General features: G+C 36.5%; 1 protein-coding gene across 1 annotated transcript in view; it reads left to right on the top strand.

Moving 5' to 3' along the window:
* NOX3 (NADPH oxidase 3) overlaps window positions 1–21,403 on the top strand; it is a 98,119-nt gene that overhangs the window by 61,365 nt on the left and 15,351 nt on the right. Inside the window, exons 11-12 of the mRNA XM_043963256.1 lie at window positions 10,270–10,416; window positions 17,216–17,340. Of these exons, the coding sequence (XP_043819191.1) occupies window positions 10,270–10,416; window positions 17,216–17,340 (272 nt within the window). The remainder of the gene's footprint in view (window positions 1–10,269; window positions 10,417–17,215; window positions 17,341–21,403) is intronic.

Raw genomic sequence — 21,403 nt, 5'->3', positions numbered from 1 at the left:
CACATTTCTTCATAAATTATCTCCCTTCATCAGTTTAATAATAATATAATTGTGATAATGGGTATTTATTGTGCATTCTATGGAAAATGGCCTTTGGGTTCCTAACTTAATCTAATAAACAGATAATTCAAATAAAAAAGGCAGCAGGGGCCAGTGGGAGCCAGGGAAAAAAGGCCAAGAAAGACAAAAATCCTTGGTCTACTTAAATATATTAATAAAATAAGAGAGGACTTTTTCTCTTTTGTAATGAATGAAAAATGTCTTTAATTTAATCTGTTTAGGCTGAGAAATTATTTCTACTCCTCTCCCCTCGCACCAGAGCTCTGCCTCCAGCTGGAAGGGAACATCTGTACTAATCATGTGTGTAGTAGCAAATTGAGTTGGTGTGGTCCAGGTTATATTCTTCTCCTTAGCAGATGCATATAATAATAACACAGTGCTTAGCATCTTTCACAGGAGGACCTCAAACCATTTCAGCCTGTACATTATTCCTCACAGTTGCCTCCTTAGGGAGGTGGCAAGTGTGATTATCTTTAATTAGGATAAACTGAGGCATAGTAAGTCTCACCCCAGGTCATGGAACAAAGCAGTGGTGTAGCTAGGATGTAATCACAGTCAGCAATGTCTAGTGCTTCATATTAAAGCTAATGACTGTGGAAAAAAAAGTCAAAAGGACTGAAGACCATTGAGTGAGGCGATGTGAGGTCATATGTGCTTAAAGTGAAGAACAACATTATAATTTTATCTCTTCTAAGAACCCCAGAAAGAATAATCCACATCTGGGAGGCCCCTTCCTGTAGACAAGCCTCTTTGTCAAAGAGAATCTTATACTTGCTGAGTTGACCTCAGGTCATTCTAGCAAGAGGTGACCTTTTACATTTCAAAGTACAGGCACTTATAATTTGAAGGGAACTCATTAGACTGAACTTCAAACTTTCAGTAAGGCAGGGCACTAATTTACTTTACAGAACCTGGAAGTTTGGTTTAAGGGGTACTTAAACTAGTGTATATTATGTTGCAGAGGGTGCAACATACTGGTACAGTGTCATATTGCTATCTATCTCTATTAGACATTGAGAAGACTAGAAATGGGAAAAGGAAAGAAGAAATGATAGATTTTTTTTAAATGGAAGGGACCTTAAAGGTCATTTTTTCCATCTGTCTTATATTACCATAGAAGAAACTGAGGCCTGGAAAGGTTAAATGACTTGCCCAGTCAGTCAGGTGGGATGTGTCAGAGTCAAAATTTGAATCTAATTCCTCAACCTCCAAAGCCAATACTTTTCCCACTATACCCCTTTTGGAGGGCATCGTAGAGGTGTTTCTCAATCAGGAGTTCCTGTTGACTTGGAAATTCAATGATTATGAGGTCATGGTGTCCTGTAATTTGTAGCAATATAGCATCACCAGAAGAAGTGGAAATCAATTTGAAGAAGCTCAGATATATATGTATCCCCAGTCATGGGAGAAATCCCTGTGGCATGAGGAAGGGCAGAGAGAAAATCTTAGAATCAAGACAATTAAATGAAATAAACAAAAAAAAATCCTACTAAGCCAGCTCAGTGGTGTATAAGCTCAATATTGCCAGAGTGGAACCAAGAAATTGCCTCTCTAACACCAATCTCAAAAGGTTTGAGGTACCCCCCCCCAAATTATGTGTCTTTCTCTAAATCTGCTATGAATCAATCATCCAGAAAAAGTTTGTAGTGAACTTTTTCATATTCCCAGTCTTTATAATCTGCCTAGCTAATGAATTCCATAGTTTCATTAACCATTATGTATGAATGAAGATCTCATTTCTTTTATTTATCCTTATTCTTAAGTCCAATAGTATTCTCCAAAGTTCTAATACAACTTTCTGGGGGAAATTCATGATTTTATAGACTTTGCTCATATCTTTCTATTATAGATGAAACTTAAAACCAACTCTAGAATATTTATCGAGCACCTACTATGTGCTAGGTGGTGTGCTAGGTGTCAGAAATAAAACAGTCTCTGCCCTCAAAGAGCTTACATTCTTTTTTGTTTTGGTAGAGAGGGAGAGAGGAGGCACAACATGTATACAAATGAGTAAATAAAAATTTATTTGAGGAAAAAAAACACTAAAAACTGAAGGAATCAGGAAAAATCTTTTGAAAGGAATGGCACTTCAGATGAACCTTGAGGAAAAGAAACAACTTCCTGGAAGCACAGATAGGATGGATTGGACAGAGGAGAAGCTGGATACAGGGAGACCCATGATGAGACTAATGCAATAATCCAGAGAAGAGGTGATAAACCAGGATAGTACCCATGTAAGAGGAAAGGCAGACACTGCATTGGTTTTTGTCTGTCTCCTTAGTTCCTTGCACACAGCAGATGCTTGAACATAATGGCTGAATTAAGTTTAAATTTTAAATTCATACAATTTCTGGTTGTATGACCCTGAACAAGTCACAACCTTTCTATATCTTAGCTTTCTCATCTGTGAAATTGGGATATTACCACCACCCTAGGGTTGCTGAGAGGACAAATAAATGTATAGTATTTTGTAACCCATTTAGTGCTGTGGAAATGCCAGTGATGAGAAATATGATTATCTTCTCAGTTTCCATCTTTCTAGACAGGAAAAATCACATTTTGGGGTTTTTTTAGTCCATACTCATCTAGAAACGTTATGTTCCCAGAACTCTTTCTGTGACAGAAGATATCATGTCTTCCTTGGGATCTAATGAATCAGAATTGTCTTTCAGAACAGGAATAGGACTTTGTAACTATTCATTGTGCATTCTCCTGAGAGTGCACTAGCAAAGCCTGAGTGAGCCACACTACTAAACTTGCTTATATTAGACTTACCACAGCTTATTACAGCATTTTAACCAGGAGCTTGGCGATGCATTGGCTCTGGATGAGAGAGTCTCCCCTTGAAAGAGACATAGACCCCATTAAAATAGAGAACTCAAAGATGGATGCCAGGAGGACAGAGTTTTTTTTTTTAATGGGATCCCCCACCCCCTGCAATTCTAGAGAAACTTCAAGAAAAAAAAACTTCATTCATTCACTTAACATTTTGTGCCCCAAATGGGAAAGCCTACCTACCCTCATGGAGTTTTTAATCCAGTAGGGAATGATATGGCTCATATGCAAATAATGATAGTACAAAATAGAATATGATAGGAGAAATATGAACAAAGTATGATGAGGATTGATAGAAGGAAAAGATCACTTCTAGATGGGAGGATTCAGAGAAGGCTCCATAGAGAACATGTTTGAGCTAGGGTTCCAATGATGAATAGCAATGTAAAATGCTGAGGTGGGATAAGGGGAAAGCATTCCAGGTATTGGGAATCTCACAAAGGCATGGACTCCCAGAATTTTAGATTTGGAAGGAACCTCAACAGCCATCTGCAGTGTGAAAGAACCCCTGGTATAATATACCCCCAAAGTGATCACCCAGCCTCTATTTACTAATCTCCAAGGAGGGGGCACCCAACTATTTCTTGGGTCAACCCATTCTGTTTTTGCATAGCTTCCATGATTGGGAGATTTTTCCTAACGTCAAACCTAAATTTGACTCTTTATAACTTCCAGCCATTACTCTCAGCTCTGCTGCAAGGGACCAAAAAGAACAAGTTTAATATCTATTCCAAATAATAGCCTTTCCAACGCTTGAACACAAATGACAAGCTCAGCTCCTTCAACCAAGCCTCATGTCATGAACTCTGGGCTCTTCACTGTCCTAGTTTCCTGGCTCTGGACACAATCTAGTTTTATCATTGTCCATAAACCAGGGTGCCCAGAACTGAACACAATATTTGATATTAAGTCTGACCAGGGCTCAGTATAGTGGGATTCTGTCTTTCTGGAAGCTAAGCCATTCCTAATTCATGAGCAAAGGTATGGCAGCAGCAGAAAACAAAGTATGTGTTCTAAGGGTAGCTATTTTGACCACACTGTGGTCAAAATACTGTGAAGTAAAGTAGGTTAGAGTCAGTTTATAGAGGACTTTGAATTCCAGGCTAAGAAGTCTGGACTTTGTTCAGTAAGTAATAGTCTTCAGCAAGACAATATTCAACTGCTATAAAATGTCAGAAAATTCAAATGTTTCTGTTTACAAGAGGTCATTTGTTTTGTTTTGTTTGTTTTTGAAGAGGGTTAATTTTAAAGGGCAAAATGATGTAGGTTCTGTGGAGTACCTCAAATTTATTAATATTAAAAAATCACACCCCCAACTGTGGTCTTTTCCCTATGTGGTGGGTCTATGTTAACAAAAAACAACTCTTCCTTCTCCTCCATACCCACCCCCTTAAGAAGTAAGTAGCTTGGTTTTTAAATTGGAGCTTTGTTCAGGGCTAAGTTAAATTAACTGGGCTCTGATGAAAATTGGTTTCCAAACCACAAGTAGTTTTGAAGAGCTAAATCTGACTTTCACAACAAATATGACATAGTAACATCTACAGGAAAGACTGACTGTACTATTCAAAAATCATATTTTTAATGGCTCTGAGTCACTTTGCAACTGAGATTCAATGAGTCTATAATCCTAAATAAAGAACTGTTCTTGTTTGTTGGTAGTTCTTGATTACAAACAATAGAAAATAGAATGTTCCAGCTGGACTCTTAGAACCCACATGATGCACCTGCCTGGTTCTAAAGAATAGGATACTGAGGACCAGGGGGTAGTGGGGATGAAATGCCCAGAATAACAAATTATTCAGAAAGAGACATAACCTCAGAAGACTGATAAGTAGGATAGTTTAAAAGTCTCTTTTTTAAAAAGGGCAGCTAGGTGGCGCAGTGGATAGAGCACCAGCCCTGGATTCAGGAGGGCCTGAATTCAGATTCAGCCTCAGACACTTGACACTTACTAGCTCTGTGACCCTGAGCAAGTCACTTAACCCTGTTGGCCTCAGTTTCCCCATCTGTAAAATGAGCTGGAGAAGGAAATGGCAAATCACTCCAGAATCTTTGCCAAGAAAACTCCAAACGGTCATGAAGTCAGACACAACAGAAACAATTGAACAAGAGTATTGACTTAATTCCTGTTAAGTGATACCTGGGGTGACACATCAATCCAAAATGCCTCACTAGCACACACTATGGAGCACTATTTGTACTATGTCACTATTCTGAGTATTTTCATTATTTTGTGTCTGACCCCAGTTCATATCTCTGGGAATGTTTGTGGAACCTATATATTATTTTCCTCGGTTCTCCTGCTGCAATTGGTATAGCTTGTGTTCTAATGTTTTATACTTACTGTGCTAATGTCTTGTGATGGTATTAATGAAAGTATTTATGCTGCCTCATTGTGCTAACTGTAAAAAGCTCATATCTAAATGTACATCAGTTTGTCCCAACTGAAAGCCATGGGATTTTCAGACTGGTGATACTTGGGAATGACCATTTCCCAGCTGATGAAAACTCAAATATTTTTGCCATTGAATATCCCAGGGTTCAGGAATTTGGGGTCTTGGGAAAGGGGAGAGTAGTGAGAGGGTAGGGGTCACAGAAATGGTGCGTTGTTGCTGTATGTATCCCCTACCCAATAAATAACCATGTGGATCCATCAGCAAACAAGTACAAACAGAATATTCCTTCACTTAAAACCTGAGAAGACCTATTGGTTCACTTAAATATGACTGATGAAAATGGTTTACAGTTGTCACTGTGAGACTACTACAGGAATAATAAGATATCCAAGGCTCACAATGACCCAAATCCAGGAAGACTTGAATAAGGCTTCCAAAACATTTGTGGTTCTATGAAATTAACTTAGCAAAATCACAGATATTGAGATATAACACAATACATATTAAACATAACATAAAATGACATTTATAATGTAATAATAGGAAGTGAACCTAAGATTGAATTGCTATTGGGAAGTCCTGGATAAAGAAATTAGCTGTATCCTGCTCTTCCCCAACCCTTTCTATTTCTTCTTCCTCACCTTACTTTCTTCCCCTTTCTATTTTCCCTCCCCCAATCTTTCTCTCTCCTCTTTCATATAATATAAAGTAATCTAACATCATAATATGACATGACATGGCATCATATGGCATCATATGGTATGATATCATGTAATATAAAACTTTGTCATATGTATCATATCACTGTTAAATTATATTTTCTATCTTATGTGATATGATATGATATAATATGATATTATAATACAGATATTTATTAATTATATATGATATACAAAAGTACTACTGAGACACTGAGAAAGATTGAAAATCTTGATAAGAATTAGGCCCTGCCTATTTAAGCTTATAACTTAGTATGGGGATAAGATACAAACACAGATAGCTATAAAAACAACAAATATAGCTACCATTTTTATATTACATACTACCTGCCAGGTGCTATGCTAAATGCTTTATAATTATCTCATTTTATCCTCACAAGAACTCTGGAAGACAGATACTATTATCTTCATTTTACAGATGAGGAAACTGAGGTAAGCAGAAGCTAAGTGACTTTCCCAGGGTCACACTGCTTGTAAGTGTCTGAAGTCACATTTAAACTCAGATCTCCCTTACTCCAGGAAGGCCTTGCTGTTCCACAATAAATGACATGACATAAGCATTTAGTAAGCCAAAAAATAAAGTTCTGTGTGAGGTTGGAAAGATTGGGTTATCATTGACCAGGGAAATCAGAGAAGACTTCAATAGAAGGTAGATCTTGAATCTGTAATTTTGAAACCTATACACTAAGAATTCAATTCCTAAGGAATCATTCCTTTGAAAGGTCAATGTCCCTAATTATTTTACTAATGATAATTTTTTAGATTAGCAGCCTACTATACCACGTGCATACCAAATATCTCTGAACTCTGATATCACTGAATTCTGATATTTTTTCTTCTACATGTTGAGGGTGCAGAGCACCCCAGAAGTTCTCTGGGGCACACCAAGGAATCTTCTCCTTGAGAAACTAAACCAGAGGACAGATATGCCTAGAGAGATAAGCAGAAACAAATCAGACTGAGCTAGCTTGGGGACCTCCACCTTTCATTCTGATCTCCCTTACCCCTGGGGAGATAAGTTTGGGTGTGGCCACAGCCTTTGTGTCCTGAAGAGAGAGATGGCTTGAGATCCATAGCCACCCCTCACCCAATTCCTCTAGCCACCATCAGTGGGGGATGGTCCTCCCTCACTAAAGGAACTTTCCACAGTCAAATGGTCACCCCCTCCCCCCATCAGTCCTCTATAAAAGTACCTGCCGGTCTCCTGCTTGAGGAGATTGGTACCTCAGAGCCATGTGCTTTGTGCCTTTCTCCCCAAGAGAAGTCCAAGGATTTCTCTTGGTTTCCCTTCCCTTTCCTGCCCCCCCTTCCCTTCCCTTGTTCCTAAATAAACTACCATCTTATTCTAACTACTTTTGTGTGCAAGAGGGTGTAATTCTTTAAAGAGGAATTCCTAAGAACCCCTACCCCTAACCCCAAACCCCATACCCCATTTTCCCCATAACATACAGATCAGATTTTATGTTTCTAAAAAAATTGGAGTTTGGAAGGCACAGTTCACAGACATATGTATACACATATATATGTCCTCACTCTATTATTGATGGAGCATTATACAGGACAACATGTGGAGGCATTATGAAACAATCATCCCTCTTCAGACTTGAGTTTGCCTATCCATTGAAGAGATTAAAAAGAATCAAAGTAAATACCCTTTTCCTATATCCAACTTTTCTTTTCCTACCTGAAGCACTTCTGCCAAATCTGTTCATTCTCTTTCCATTGTCTCTTGAACAAGTTCAAACATCACCCAGAAGACTTTGCATCAGTCAATTACAGAGGAAGAAGCAAGAAGTTATTGTGAGGAGGAAAAGAAAATAAAAGGGCTTGGGGAACCTTAGGGATACACACACACACACACACACACACACACACACACACACACACATATGTACATAAACAGGGTTAAGTCACAAGAAAGTAAGGATAAGAATTAATTCTACTTGGGAAAAAAGGGTTGATGTGGGTTAATATCATGGAAGAGCTGGGGTATTTCTTAAAGTAAGGAAGATTAGGACAGTATTTGAAATGTTCACATCTCTCAGCTCATTGATAGTCTCATGGGATTCAAAACTGAACAAAACTTTAGAGATCATTTGATCCAACATCATTTTTCACACAATGAAAGAGAAACTTCCCCCTCCCCCCAAAATAGAGGGGTTAGATGAAGGTTGTGGACATAACTGTAGACGACATCAGGATTTTAATTTAGGTCCTCTGACTCCAAATTTGATGTTCATTTCACTACCAGAGAATCCTTTCTACTTTGTCTCTATTTGCCATGAGCTCCATGTTGTCAATGATTTGGCTTGCCATTCTAGACTTTCTTTTTTTTTAATTATTTTAAAAAATCATTTCTCCCGATTTCCTTTTAAACATTCATTTATTTATTTATTTTTATAAGAATTTTTATGTCTCTCCCTCTCCTCCCCACTAAACTTAAAAAAGAAATATAAAACCCTCATAATATACACAATCCAGCAAATTAAATTCTCACATTGCCTGTCCACTTCTACATTTTAAGTTTATCGCCTCATTGGTAGCAGGTGAGCACTGTTTTTAATCTTCAGTGCTTGGGACTTGTAGTCTATCATTGCGTTGATCAGCATTCTAAAATATTTCAAAGCTGTTTGTCTCTAAGGAGTTTTCAATTTATAGTGTTCTCCTAGTTTTGTCTACTTCTATTTGCATCAGTTCATAGAAGTCTCACCAGTTTCCTTTCACACTGTTTCATCATTTCTTACAGCAAAATAGCATTTTGTTATATTCTTATACCATAATTTATTTAGCTTTTCTCTAACAGGAAGGCATTTAGTTTCTAGTTGGGGCTATAGTGAGGAAACTAGTTACTTTCTTTTAAAAATTGGATCCTTTACAGAGTGAAAGAATAAAGAATAGTAATTCACAAACTTACTATTGTATATGAGAAAATGCTACCATAAACAGGGTGTCAGCTAAACTAATGAAACAGAGAAAAAGAGGGCAACTGAGTGGGCACTTCATACACTTGATATAGGTTTTTCCCCACTTCTATTTAGGGCTGAAACAAAAAGAAATAAAACAAAATTCCAATGGGTATAACTTAATTTGACACTTGTCTAAAAGAATGTAGTTTCTTTTATCAAGAATAGATATAACTGTGTTCTCCAGATATATTTAAGATAAAGAGTAGCTTACATTTATATAGGACTTTACAATTGCAAGGTATCTTCACATTCTTTGAGCTTTACAATCCCAGCACAGACTTATCATCTGAATTTTACAAATGAGAAAACTGAGGCTAAGAGTGGTTAAGTGATTTATCCAGCTTCACACAACTAGTCAATGGAAGAGTCAGAACTCAGAGCTAAGTCTTCTTACTTCAACTCCAGAGATCCTCCAATCCCAAAATATTGATACTTAAAAGATAGGCACCTATTCCAGGAGAAATTGTAGGTGTAAAGGAGACAGGAGAAAGGAATCAATATCTCAGTGTTCCTTTAGGCTGTTCTCATCTGAAACTAATAGCAGAAAAACTAAGCATTTACTTCAGCAAATTGATGCTACATTTTGTTCCATGGCATTTACTGAATGGAGAGATTTTGCCTACAGTTTTAAAAAAAATAAGAAAAGAAAAGAAAAACCTTTCCACAATAAGAGTTGCATTATGACAGTAGACATGCATGCACATACACTACCTGCTAGATTTCATGGATTCTGATTATGTCTGGCTGAGGGGAAAATGCAGCCCATTGAGGCTCACAACTGCAATTATCATAACCTCTGCTCTCTCAGGGCTCTGGCTGGTGAAGTGGATTAATACACAAGCTGTGGGATTCTCTGGAGGACTGAGTTCAAATCCTGAGCTTAGGTCATAAGTAAAGATGAAGGTAGTTAGTGTAATGCTTCATCCCCATCTGGGAACATTGCAAAGCCATCGCATAGTTTGTTATGATTATTAATCTTTGTTCAGGAAAAGCACAGGATTGAATTTAGTAAATTGATCCTCATGTAGAGACCTTAGTAAAAGCCCAAATCCTAGGCATTCCTTGAATTCATTCTTGGCTTTTTTCAAAGGAAAAGTGATTTTTTTTTCTAAAGGCATTCAGGCACACTGAGATTGTCTCTACATTGGCACAGAAGAGCATATTATTTGCAAAACATCCCAATGTGGACTAAATGTGAACAGAAGGATATGTTTGCTGCTATAGGCATAGCTAATTACTAAGAGCATTATGAAAAGACTTCCCTATCCAATTCCCTGCCTTTTTTTCTGACAGGTTTATTTCTACTGGATTTGCAGAGCTCCATGTGCCTTTGAGTGGTTTGCTGATCTTTTGTTTTTGCTGGAAACTCAGATGGCTGAGAAGGGGAAAACCAATTTTCTGAGTTATCATATATTTCTTACTGGATGGGATGAAAATCAGGTATTAATGAAACCTCGAAACCAGTTTTGCTGGTAAATATTTAACAACCAGTTCTGGGAGGGTAGGAAATATACACAAACATTTAAGTTTAATCTCCATTGTTAACATTTTCTTCAATACTTTTTTGAGTCTGGACAATCAGCAAAATAATAAATCAAGCCCTGATTTGTAATATTTGCCTATTTCCAAGGTATAAATACTCACACTGAAAATTTAACAAATGGGGCAAGCTTTTTTGAGCTGACTCCACTACACTCCTACCTGAAACTGAGTATGCCTACTTGGTTTTCAAGTTATATGATAATGATATATCAAGTAAATAGCAATAATCCAAAAAGAAGAAATATACTGAGAGATAATGTGGCAAAACAGGTAGAGAGCCAGACTCTAAATCAGGAAGACTTGGGTTCAAGTTCTGATTAATACACATATTGACTACATGACCCTGGGCAAATCACTAATCTCTCAATTGTTCTCATTCAGTTGTGTGCAACTCTTCATGACCCTGTGAACCACAGCACACCAATACCGTCCATGTCCATGGGATTTTCTTGTCAAAGATACTAGAGTAGTTGCCCATTACCTTTTCCAAGGGATTAAGGCAAAGGGGAGTTAAATGATTTGGCCAGAGTCATATAGCTAGTAAATGTCTGAGGGCATATGTGAACTCAGGTCTTTGTGACTCCAGGTACAATGCTTTTTCCACTGAGCCACCTAGCTACCTCCAATCTCTTAGTACTTCAAGCAACTCTCTAAAATGAGAAGCTGCAGAACAGGTTGTGGTCTGCCTTGGTGGAAGTCATTAGGGTAAAATCAGTTCCAATCAAAGCATGACTATGTCTACATAATTATCTGAAGACATGAAAAGATAATTTCCAATATTTTTTTAAAAGGAAGAGAGAAATAGAGGATAGGTACATACAGAAACTCACTGGAACTATGAAAATTCTAAAGTTTATAACTCACATTGCTTAGAAATAGCAAAAGTAAAGGAAGATTACAGAAAACACACTCCCGGGGCGGGGGGAGGGGGCGCAGAACTAATGGTTAATGGAAAGTGGTAGCAAATTTGGAAACACAGGATCAAATTTGTCACGTGAAGCTACATTGTTCACTTGAAGAAACACTGGACCTACATTCCTAATGGACTGTTGCTGATTTCTTAAGCATCTTTTGGGGGCATAGCAGTGTACTGGGAGCTAACTGTACAGATTTCAATAGGAAACTCCCAAAGATTTACCTTCAAAGATATGGATTGCAAACCATGAGAGCTTCAACAGAGAATAATTAAAAATGCTCAATTAATTGAATAGACTATTGAGGATTCTCTCTAGGTATTCTTATAAATCGTGTGAGTTAAAAATCTTAAAAAAAAAAAAAAGGAAAGCAAACTCTGTGTTGTACATATTTGTAAAGTGCTAGGTCTTGATGTTTACTAAACCAAATAGATGCCAAAAGATGATATGAGGTTTTATATCAATAATGGTCTTTTAGTGTTGGTAATACTGAATGATGAATATTATATCATAAACCTTTGCTTTTTTTTTCTCTTTAAATGGGACTTATCAATGAACCAATTATTAGGTTATGGATTGTGCCGTTCCAACCAGTATTTTGCAGCAGGTGGTATTGATATTTACTTCAAAGTAAAGTGTATTAGACCCAAGGAGATTTGCATTAATAACTGCATTTGCAAATGGATTCTCCATCTCTCTCTTGGTTTGGCCCCACAGAGCAACACTTTAATTTGGCTCTATGCTTCTGCAAATGAATAAGGGTTTGCTTGCTGGTCTACAGCTAAATGAATTTTTATGGTCTGTTTGCAACACTAGTTAAATATCTTGATTCCTTGGCATTATGTTGAAGTTAGATTTCATTGGAAGCCAAATTTCACACTTCTAGATGAGTTAAATAATGTTAACCACATTTTCTAAACAGTTTTTCTCCTTCATTTAAGTGGCATGTGAATAAATGGGATTTTTGATCAATAATGTAGCTCCTTCATATTTGTAGAGTTCTTTATAATTACATAGTCATTGCTTTACATACATAATTAACTCATTTGATTTTCACAAAGCCCCTATGAGATAGGCAGTATAAATACTATTCATCTTATTTTATAGATAAGGGATAAGACCCAGAGAGGGAAAGAAACCTTCCTAAGCTCACACAGTGACTAAGTAGAGGAGCTGGAACTAAAATCTGTCCTTTTGACTTTAAGTATATTGCTAGTTCCAGCATACCAGGCTGCCTCTCATATAATAACAGCTCGTGCTTAGATAAGAGCTGTTACTGGTAGAGGCTAATACAGACATGACTTTGGTCTTTATGCTCTATAATAGTGATCCTAAACATTTCATAATATGATGACAAGACTTTGATGTTAAATTAATACACTGCCACAAAACAGTAGTTGAACTATTCATTTCTGTTCATTGATAAAATACAATGGCAATTCTTGGTGTAGGCATGGGTTGGATTGATGGAATTCTCACCATTAATTATTGCTGACTTCCCCTTACCCAGCTACCCTCAATGTACAGGTTAGAAATTCAGTCGCTTCAATACCTTACCTTTCTACATCTGTAACTGATTGATGTTAGGAGTTAAATACATTGATCTTCTGTCTAACAGTAGCAGCTATTTTGGAACCATGACAGCTTCTCATTGCTTAATCTTTTGCCACTGCTGCTAGAGTCCTTGCAAAAGTATAATATGGCTGTATGATAAATGTTTGTTTTCTGCATACTCGTGAATTAAAATAATTAAGTTTTGATCATTTTCCTTCTTGAGAAATTGGAGGTAACTTAAGTTGACACAGAGTTGGGGCAGAGTAGACAGGATGGAAACAGGTTTTATTAAGTCAAACAACCATGAATTAAGTGGACATCTTACAAATAACAAATTATTTAACTTGAGTACAACCTTTTTATTGACTTGTCAGTAACAAACCAGAATTATACAAAAGTCTTGCAAAGGTTTTGAAAATTATCAATCCGCAGAATTAATTCATTCACTGAACATTTTAAAAATAAACATACTTAAAGCACCAGCCCTGGAGTCAGGAGTACCTGAGTTCAAATCCGGCCTCAGACACTTAACACTTACTAGCTGTGTGACCCTGGGCAAGTCACTTAACCCCAATTGCCTCACTAAAAAAATAAATAAAAAATAAACATACTTTACAATTGCCCTTAAATTAAATATATATATATGTATATGTGTGTGTGTGTATGCATACATAAATACATACATATACACATATGTATATTGTGTATACAGATACACACACACATTGGGCATATATCTGCTTGTAAAGCTAAATTGGACATTTTGATTCAATTGATGAGCTAGCTAAGTCATATAGTCAATTCAGTCAGTCTGTCAACAAGCATTTATTATACATTTACTATGTTCTAGGCACTGAGCTTAATGTTGTAGATATAAAAATAAAAATAGTCCTTGTTTTTGCTTTAGTCAAAAAAATAAAATAAAAAAAACAAATGTTTGACTAAATGCAACTATTCATTACAAAATACAACTCTTATCTACATCTCAAATTTTCTCTTCCTTTTTTTAAACAATTCAAGCAAATTTCTGGTGTTTATTGAGGACCTACCACAAACAAATCATTTCACTAGATATCATGAGGAATGGCATGATTCTGTCCTTCAGTAATTTTTTTTTAATTGAGTAATTTTTTAAAATGAGTTGGAAATATATACACCCCCCAAAAAAAAAAAACGGAACGTCATACATATCAATGGATTTCATCGGTCATTTAGTTTGTTGGCATGGGTACTCACTAGAGAAATGCAAATTACAATTCATTCATACATTCTCATACTATGCAATTCTTGTCTGCCTCCTCCACAAATCTATAGATCCACCAGACATTCTGGAGACCTCCTCTGATTCTTTTAATATTGCATGTATACAAGTGCAAATGCTTATTGGTTTATTGATGAGACATTGAAACTGTAAATCCTTTATCCCTAATTCTCAATTACGTGATCAAAGTCCTTATTTTGATTTCTTGACACCACAATCAACTGTCTTTGCTGAACTGCAAAAGCTTATTTGCTATATTGAAGTAAAGCTGAATTAACTTCGTTTTGAGAATTTGGCTTTTTTGTATCCGGATATAAATATATATTTACATTTGGATATAAATATGTATATATTTATATTTAGATGATGTTTTTAAACCGTTTCTCATATGAAAAATACTGTTGCTGGGGTAGCTAGGTGGTGCAGTGGATAAAGCACTGGCCTTGGATTTAGGAGGACCTGAGTTCAAATCCTGCCTCAGACTCTTGATACTTATTAGCTGTGTGACCCTGGGCAAGTCACTTAACCCTCATTGCCCCGCAAAAAATCAAACAAACAAAAAAGAAAAGAAAAATACTGTTGCTAGCCTGTTGCAATCTTACTATGCCCAGCATGAACCTCTCCATTGTTTTTGTATTTGTTTTTGTTTATGAACTTCTAGAGCCTGCCTCTCTAAGGTTATCTTCCTTCTATTCCCAAAGTATGATGAATACATATATTTGCAAGTTGCCTTCATTCAAATGTAAGCTCCTTGAGGGCAGAGCCCATTTTGCATTTATTTGTATCAATCAAGTGCTTGTTAAGTACTTAATTGCTAAGTGTTAGGTACTGTGCTAGGTGATAGAAATATAAATAAAATGAATGAAATAATCCTTATTCACAAAGAGCATATGCTTGGCCTACAGAAAGCACTTAAAATATTTGTTAACTGTCTTCTGTGATTTATCTGAGATTATTGTTAAAAAGAAAAACAAGAGGTTCAGCATCTTCAAAATCACTGCACAATTTTACAAATGTACTCCATTTCAACCTCCTCCCACTCAATTCCAGGCCCATCTGCATATTTCAGATATAAGTACTGATCAACAAAAACAATCAACAAATACAAATACCATTGTATTCATGGGATTTATATAGATAATATTTATTTAAATAATATCACATTTATTTTATAACTATATGCTATAATTTAGGAAATACTCATTTTTTTTCCTTTTTAGAAGGCTAGGCTATTCTCATTTGCACGACAATGGTACAATCACCATAATGTCCTCTGAAATCAGAAGCATCTGTAGAACATTTCTGTCAATGGGAAATCCCTTGTCTATCTGGATTTTATACAGGGAATTCTCCATGACACTGGCAAGATACAAGTGCCAAGTGAGCATGATATAGATTAAAAGGAGGAAAACCTTATGAGCTAGACTGATCAGGGAAACTTTTACATGGAAGACAAGTATTGAGCAGAATCTTTAAAATGAATAGTATTCACAGGAGAGGTCTGGAATAGAGAAATATTTAACAAGGAGAATTGTGTGTGCAAGAGTGTACAAGCTGAGTCTCTGGAAGAACAGAGAAAACCAATCTAACTGGAACAAAAACTTATATAGGAGAATTATTAGTGATAAATTTGGAGGAAGAAGTTGAAGAGTAGATCTTGAAGGTCAAAAACAAGTATTTGGCCTTTGCCTTGCCACAGTGGAGTTATGTTGAAGGTTTTACACATGGTAATAATATGATGAAAGTAATGTTTAAGGAAGGTTTGCTGAGTGACAGTATAAAGAACAGGTTGGTGGAGGAAGAAATTGGAGGAAGATCATCACTTAGGAACCCACAGGCACAAGGTGAAGAGAAATTGAACCAAGATGGTGTCAGTTGGAATAGAAAGATGATGGGCATAAGAAATATTAAAACAGAAGCATCACACAGACTCAGTCACTTGATTACTGAATCAGCGTGATGAAGAAGAGAAAAGGGTCAAAGATCACTCTCAAGTTTCAAACTTGAATGACTGAGGGCACTGACAGAAAAAGTTAAGTCAAGAAAGAAAGTTGGCTTTGAGGGGGAAAAGATGATTTCCATTTTAGACATATGATGGATTTGAGCTGAAAATGAGATAATTAAGGGCAAATATCCAGCATGTAGAGATACGGGAATAGAGGTTGAGAGGGCTATCTAATCTAGAAAGAAATCTTTGGAGGACATGTTTATGATAGTTGCAGCTATAATAGATGGAATTTCCAAAGGAGGAAGTCTATTGAGAGAAGAAGATCAGGTAGTCCATGAGGAAACCTTGGAGAATACTCATATTTAGAGATCAGAAGGAAACAAGAAGAGATAGAAGAGATATAGGACAAGAACAAGGATAACGGTATCATGAGAGTGAGTTTCAAGAAGAAAAGAGTGGTCAACAATGTACAATGATTTATAGAAGTCAATCACACAAACAGGTCTGTTCATATATGTTGATTAGAAGTATGCAGCCTCAGTAGTGATTGGGGTAGGAATTAGACTGAAAGGAGTTGAGGGAACAGACTGTGAGGAAATAGAAACAGACAACATAGAACACTCATTTGAGCCATTTAACAGTGAAAAATTTATGTGTACTTCCCTCAGCTCTGATTGTTTTCCCCACTGTGAGAACGCCTAAAAATAATCAGATTTTTTTTAAATCTCATGTGGAAACAGTACAATAGAAGGGGTACTGGATACGTCATCCAAGGACCTATGTTCAAATTCTATTTCTGAAATGCACCTTCTGTACATCTGTAACCCTGGACAAGTCACTTAATATCCCTAGGCCTCAATTTCCTTGACTCAAAAAATAAAAGGGTTGGGTTCAGTGGTGTCTGAGGTCTATGATCCCATGAAATGCATTAAATCAAGAGTTCTCTAACTTCATACTTAGGAGCAGGCACCTGTCATTGTTCATCTAAATAATAATATCATGCTATGATTTTTACTTTAGGCTGCCCATATAGCTTTACATTGGGATGAAAACACTGATGTGATTACTGGTCTAAAGCAGAAGACATTCTATGGAAGACCTAACTGGAACAATGAGTTCAGACAGCTGGCTTACAACCACCCTAGGTAAGGCGAATTCACTGACTTTGCATCCCTGGATTCTCTGGACAAATCTACATTGCTCCTGAAGTTGACAGCCACTGTATATTAATTGTCTAATACATGTCAATATTTCTAAACAAGAGTTTTCACCTTGGAGAGTAAGTATTGCATATTTATTAGAAAATGTCAGAGTTAAAGGTATCAAAACATTTATATTTACCAAACTCTTTTGAGCAGCTCAAAATTCTTCCCTCTGTATCAGTCCAAATTGCAATTTTTCAAACACCCTCAGCTTAAAGATATTTCTAATTCTGCACATACCTTAAAGAATTCACCAGTGAATACAATTGTTCCTTAAATATTCAACTGGAGAATTCAGTTTTGTTGGGTTGAAAACATAACTGGGGCATCTTGCTTAAAAAGTCTTAATATCAAACAATAAACTATAGGTCTTCATTTGGCACTCTCAGCTCAGTAACTATTGTTTGAGCAGTGTGTTTTATTGGGTAAGCTGTTGTGTTATTTTTAATAAAAGTATTGTACAAACAAAAAAAATGTTGAAAACTATACTTAATGTTTACTAGCTGTGTGACCCTGGGCAAGTCACTTAACTCCAATTGCCTCACCAAAACAAAAACAAAACAAAACAAAACGTTGAAAAATAAAAGTATTGTACTCTGAAGATCCCAATTGCTCTAAGAAATTAACTAGTTTTCATAATCAAACATATGGCCAGACCTTTAATGATATAGCAAAGGGGGAAAATCCCTTTCCAGAGCAAACAGACTGGCAGGCAATTATGTAGTACTTTCCAAAGAAATGATTAAAGGTTTTGCTACAGGTTTTACCATATTATTGTAATTGTCATCATCAATACCACCACCACCATCATCATTATCCAGTATTTATTAAATGTCTTAATTGTGTGTGATGTTATGGTAGGTGCAATTCAAAGAGACAACCAGATCCTGTCAGAGACCCGTTGATATTAACCCCTTTCTACAGTATGATATTCCATTGCTAATTTAAAACCATTAAGGTTATACATGAGTGCATGATACACTATCCCATAAGTCAATGAAAAGTTAATTTAATGAGTGTATTAATATATAGTTCAAAGGACCATAGGATCATAGAGCTGGAAGAGACCCCGGAAGCCATCTGGTCCAACCTTATCTTTTTTCAAGGTAGGAAAATGAAACTGAGGGAGATTTGGTGACTTTTCTTTTTTTTTTTGTTTTGTTTTTAGTGAGGCAATTGGGGTTAAGTGACTTGCCCAGGGTCACACAGCTAGTAAGTGTTAAGTGTCTGAGGCTGGATTTGAACTCAAGTACTCCCGACTCCAAGGCCAGTGCTCTATCCACTGCAACACCTAGCTGCCCCGATTTGGTGACTTTTCTAAAGTCAGATAGGAAATACCAGAGGCAGCATTTGAACCAGATGAACAGGAAAAAAGAAGCTTGATAGCACCATGTCCAAAATGGACAGTCTTTTGTTTTAAAAGCTGAAAAGCATCTTAAGAATTCAGGGCAGAGGAAAGCAGTCATTTTTTTTCTTAATTAATTTAGGAAAGTCTCACGAAGAATTTCAATCATTCTTTAGATTTCATGATGGATGAGAAATGGATCGGATAGTTGTGAAGGGACAAGGAGAGGATATCAAAAAACTAGGCAGAAATACAGCAATAAAAAAACCCTTGAATAGGTATGCTAATAAAATAGAGGCACAGGGTAGAATCTAGGCTACAGTGAGAAAGAGAAGTATCCAATGGGAAAGGGGAAGATATTAATAGATATGGGATTTATTACTGAAAAGAATTTTGAATGTCCTTTCCTCAGAGCCCCACATTTTACAGATCAGGAAACACACTCAGGGCTTGTTATATCAAGGCAAGTTAAGCCTTAAAGCTTCTTCAACCTTTGAGGGGCAGAGGTGAGTCTGGCCAAAGTAATAGGTTAAAAAGACCATTTTAGTAGTTGTGATGATGATGCACTATAGGGGAACGGTGGTTAAAGTGGGAAATTTGTCCAAATAGGATTTGTGATTCTTCAGTTGAGAGCTCTCAAGTAAGTTAACCGGCCTAATGCAATCACAGTGGGAATAGAGTTGAAAGGGGGCTGATAAAGGAGATGTGGAGAATCAGTGTCAGAATTTATAGTTAATCAGGTGTTAGTAAGGGACAGAAATAAGTGGAAGATTACTCAGAGGTTGCTGATGTGGAAGAACAGAGGTGATGGTGCTGACAAGCAATGAGGAAGATGGGCACAGGGGGCATCTTGGAGGGAAGATAAATAGATTCTAACTGTGCAATGGTTGTTTAGTATGTAGTTTCTATAGAATGAATAGGAGTGGAAAAAACTAGCATAATAATGCCACTTTATGATGGTTCAGCTGGCTTCTACTTTTATAATTTTCAACTTTTAGTCAGAAAAAAAAGTCAATCGCAAAAGCATTTTATAGTCATCTCTCAATTATCCATGAGTGGGTTTTTGATACTATAGGCTTTTGACTTTTTTCTTTTTTCCACATAAAAATCTTGGCTTAAAATTCATGTTGAGGGGCAGCTAGGTGGCACAGTAGATAGAGCACCGGCCCTGGAGTCAGGAGTACCTGAGTTCAAATCCGGCCTCAGATACTTAACACTTACTAATATGTGACCCTGGGCAAGTCACTTAACCCCAATTGCCTCACTAAAAAAAAAAAAAGAAAGAAAGAAAAAATTCATGTTGCTATTATCACCTACACCTCTTAGAAATGTTGCTTATTGACATCTTACATTATCTCTGCTAACTTATCTTACATGCAGCCTGCAGCATGGTCGGAAAGACTCTTAAAACAAAAACATTTAATTATCTTTCTGCCCAGGAAAGGTGTGAACCAGAAACCTAAAGAGCAGAGGAGGAGGGAGGAAGGAAGGAAGGGGAGAGAGAGAGAGAGAGAGAGAGAGAGAGAGAGAGAGAGAGAGAGATACAGAGATACATGTGATGGAGTATGAGTCCTGGCCAGGTTTTTGGTTTTTTATGGTTGCCAAGATGCAATTTTGTCTAACTTCAGCAATAGACAACAGGAAAGAGGAGCAGAAGGATAACGTGGAGAAGGCATTAAGAGTTCTAACCTCTCCTGGATAAGATCTTTATGGTTCAGCTCCATTATTTTGCCTGAAGTAAAGTCCTAGAACCTCAGATTTTCAGTTAGAAATATAAAAGTGCATTTAAAAGCCAAATATATATTTTTGAAATAATTTACTATTTAGAATTAAATGTACTTCTCCTCCTAACCAATGACTTGGATAACAAAGAGTTGATACTTACTGTATAGCTCCTATTAGCTTTAAAATGTTGTGTTAGCTTTAATAGTAAGCACATGAAAACTGGAATTTTTTTACATTTTTATTTTAAATTTTGAGTTCAAATTCTATCCCTCTCCCTGAGTCAGTAAGCAATCAGATATAGGTTATACATGTGCAATTACTTAAAACATTACCATATTAGTCATTTTGCACAAGAAGGCTTAAATAAAAGAAAAAAGATGAAAGAAGTGAAAAATAGCATGCTTCAGTCTGTATTCAAACAATATTAGTTCTTTCTATAGAGATGGATAGTATGTTTCATCATCAGTCTTTTGGGATTGTCTTGGATCATTATATTGCTGAGAATAGCTGTCATTCACATTTCTTCATCCAACAATATTTCTCTTACTGTGGACAATATCCTCCTGGTTCTGTTCACTTCACTCTGCATCAGTTCATGTTAGTCTTTCCAGGATTTTCTGAAATCAGTTTGCTTGTCATATCTTGTCATAGCACACTAATATTCCATTACAATCATATACCAGAGCTTGTTAAGACATTCCTCAATTGATGGTCATTCCTTCAATTTCTAATTCTTAGCCACCACAAAAAAAAAACTGCTATAAATATTTTTGTACAAATAGGTTCATTTCCCCTTTTTTTGGATGCCTTTGGGATATAGACTAGGAGTGGAATTGCTGGATCAAAGGGTATGCACAGTATTATGGCCCTCTGGAAATAGTTCCAAATTGCTCTCCAGAATGTGAAAATGTTTTAGATAGATAGATAGATAGATAG

This window comes from Dromiciops gliroides, chromosome 4 (assembly GCF_019393635.1).
Source record: "Dromiciops gliroides isolate mDroGli1 chromosome 4, mDroGli1.pri, whole genome shotgun sequence".
Classification (NCBI taxonomy): domain Eukaryota; kingdom Metazoa; phylum Chordata; class Mammalia; order Microbiotheria; family Microbiotheriidae; genus Dromiciops; species Dromiciops gliroides.
The sequence above is the reverse complement of the archived record's forward strand: the minus strand, read 5'-3'. Positions and strand labels throughout refer to the sequence as shown.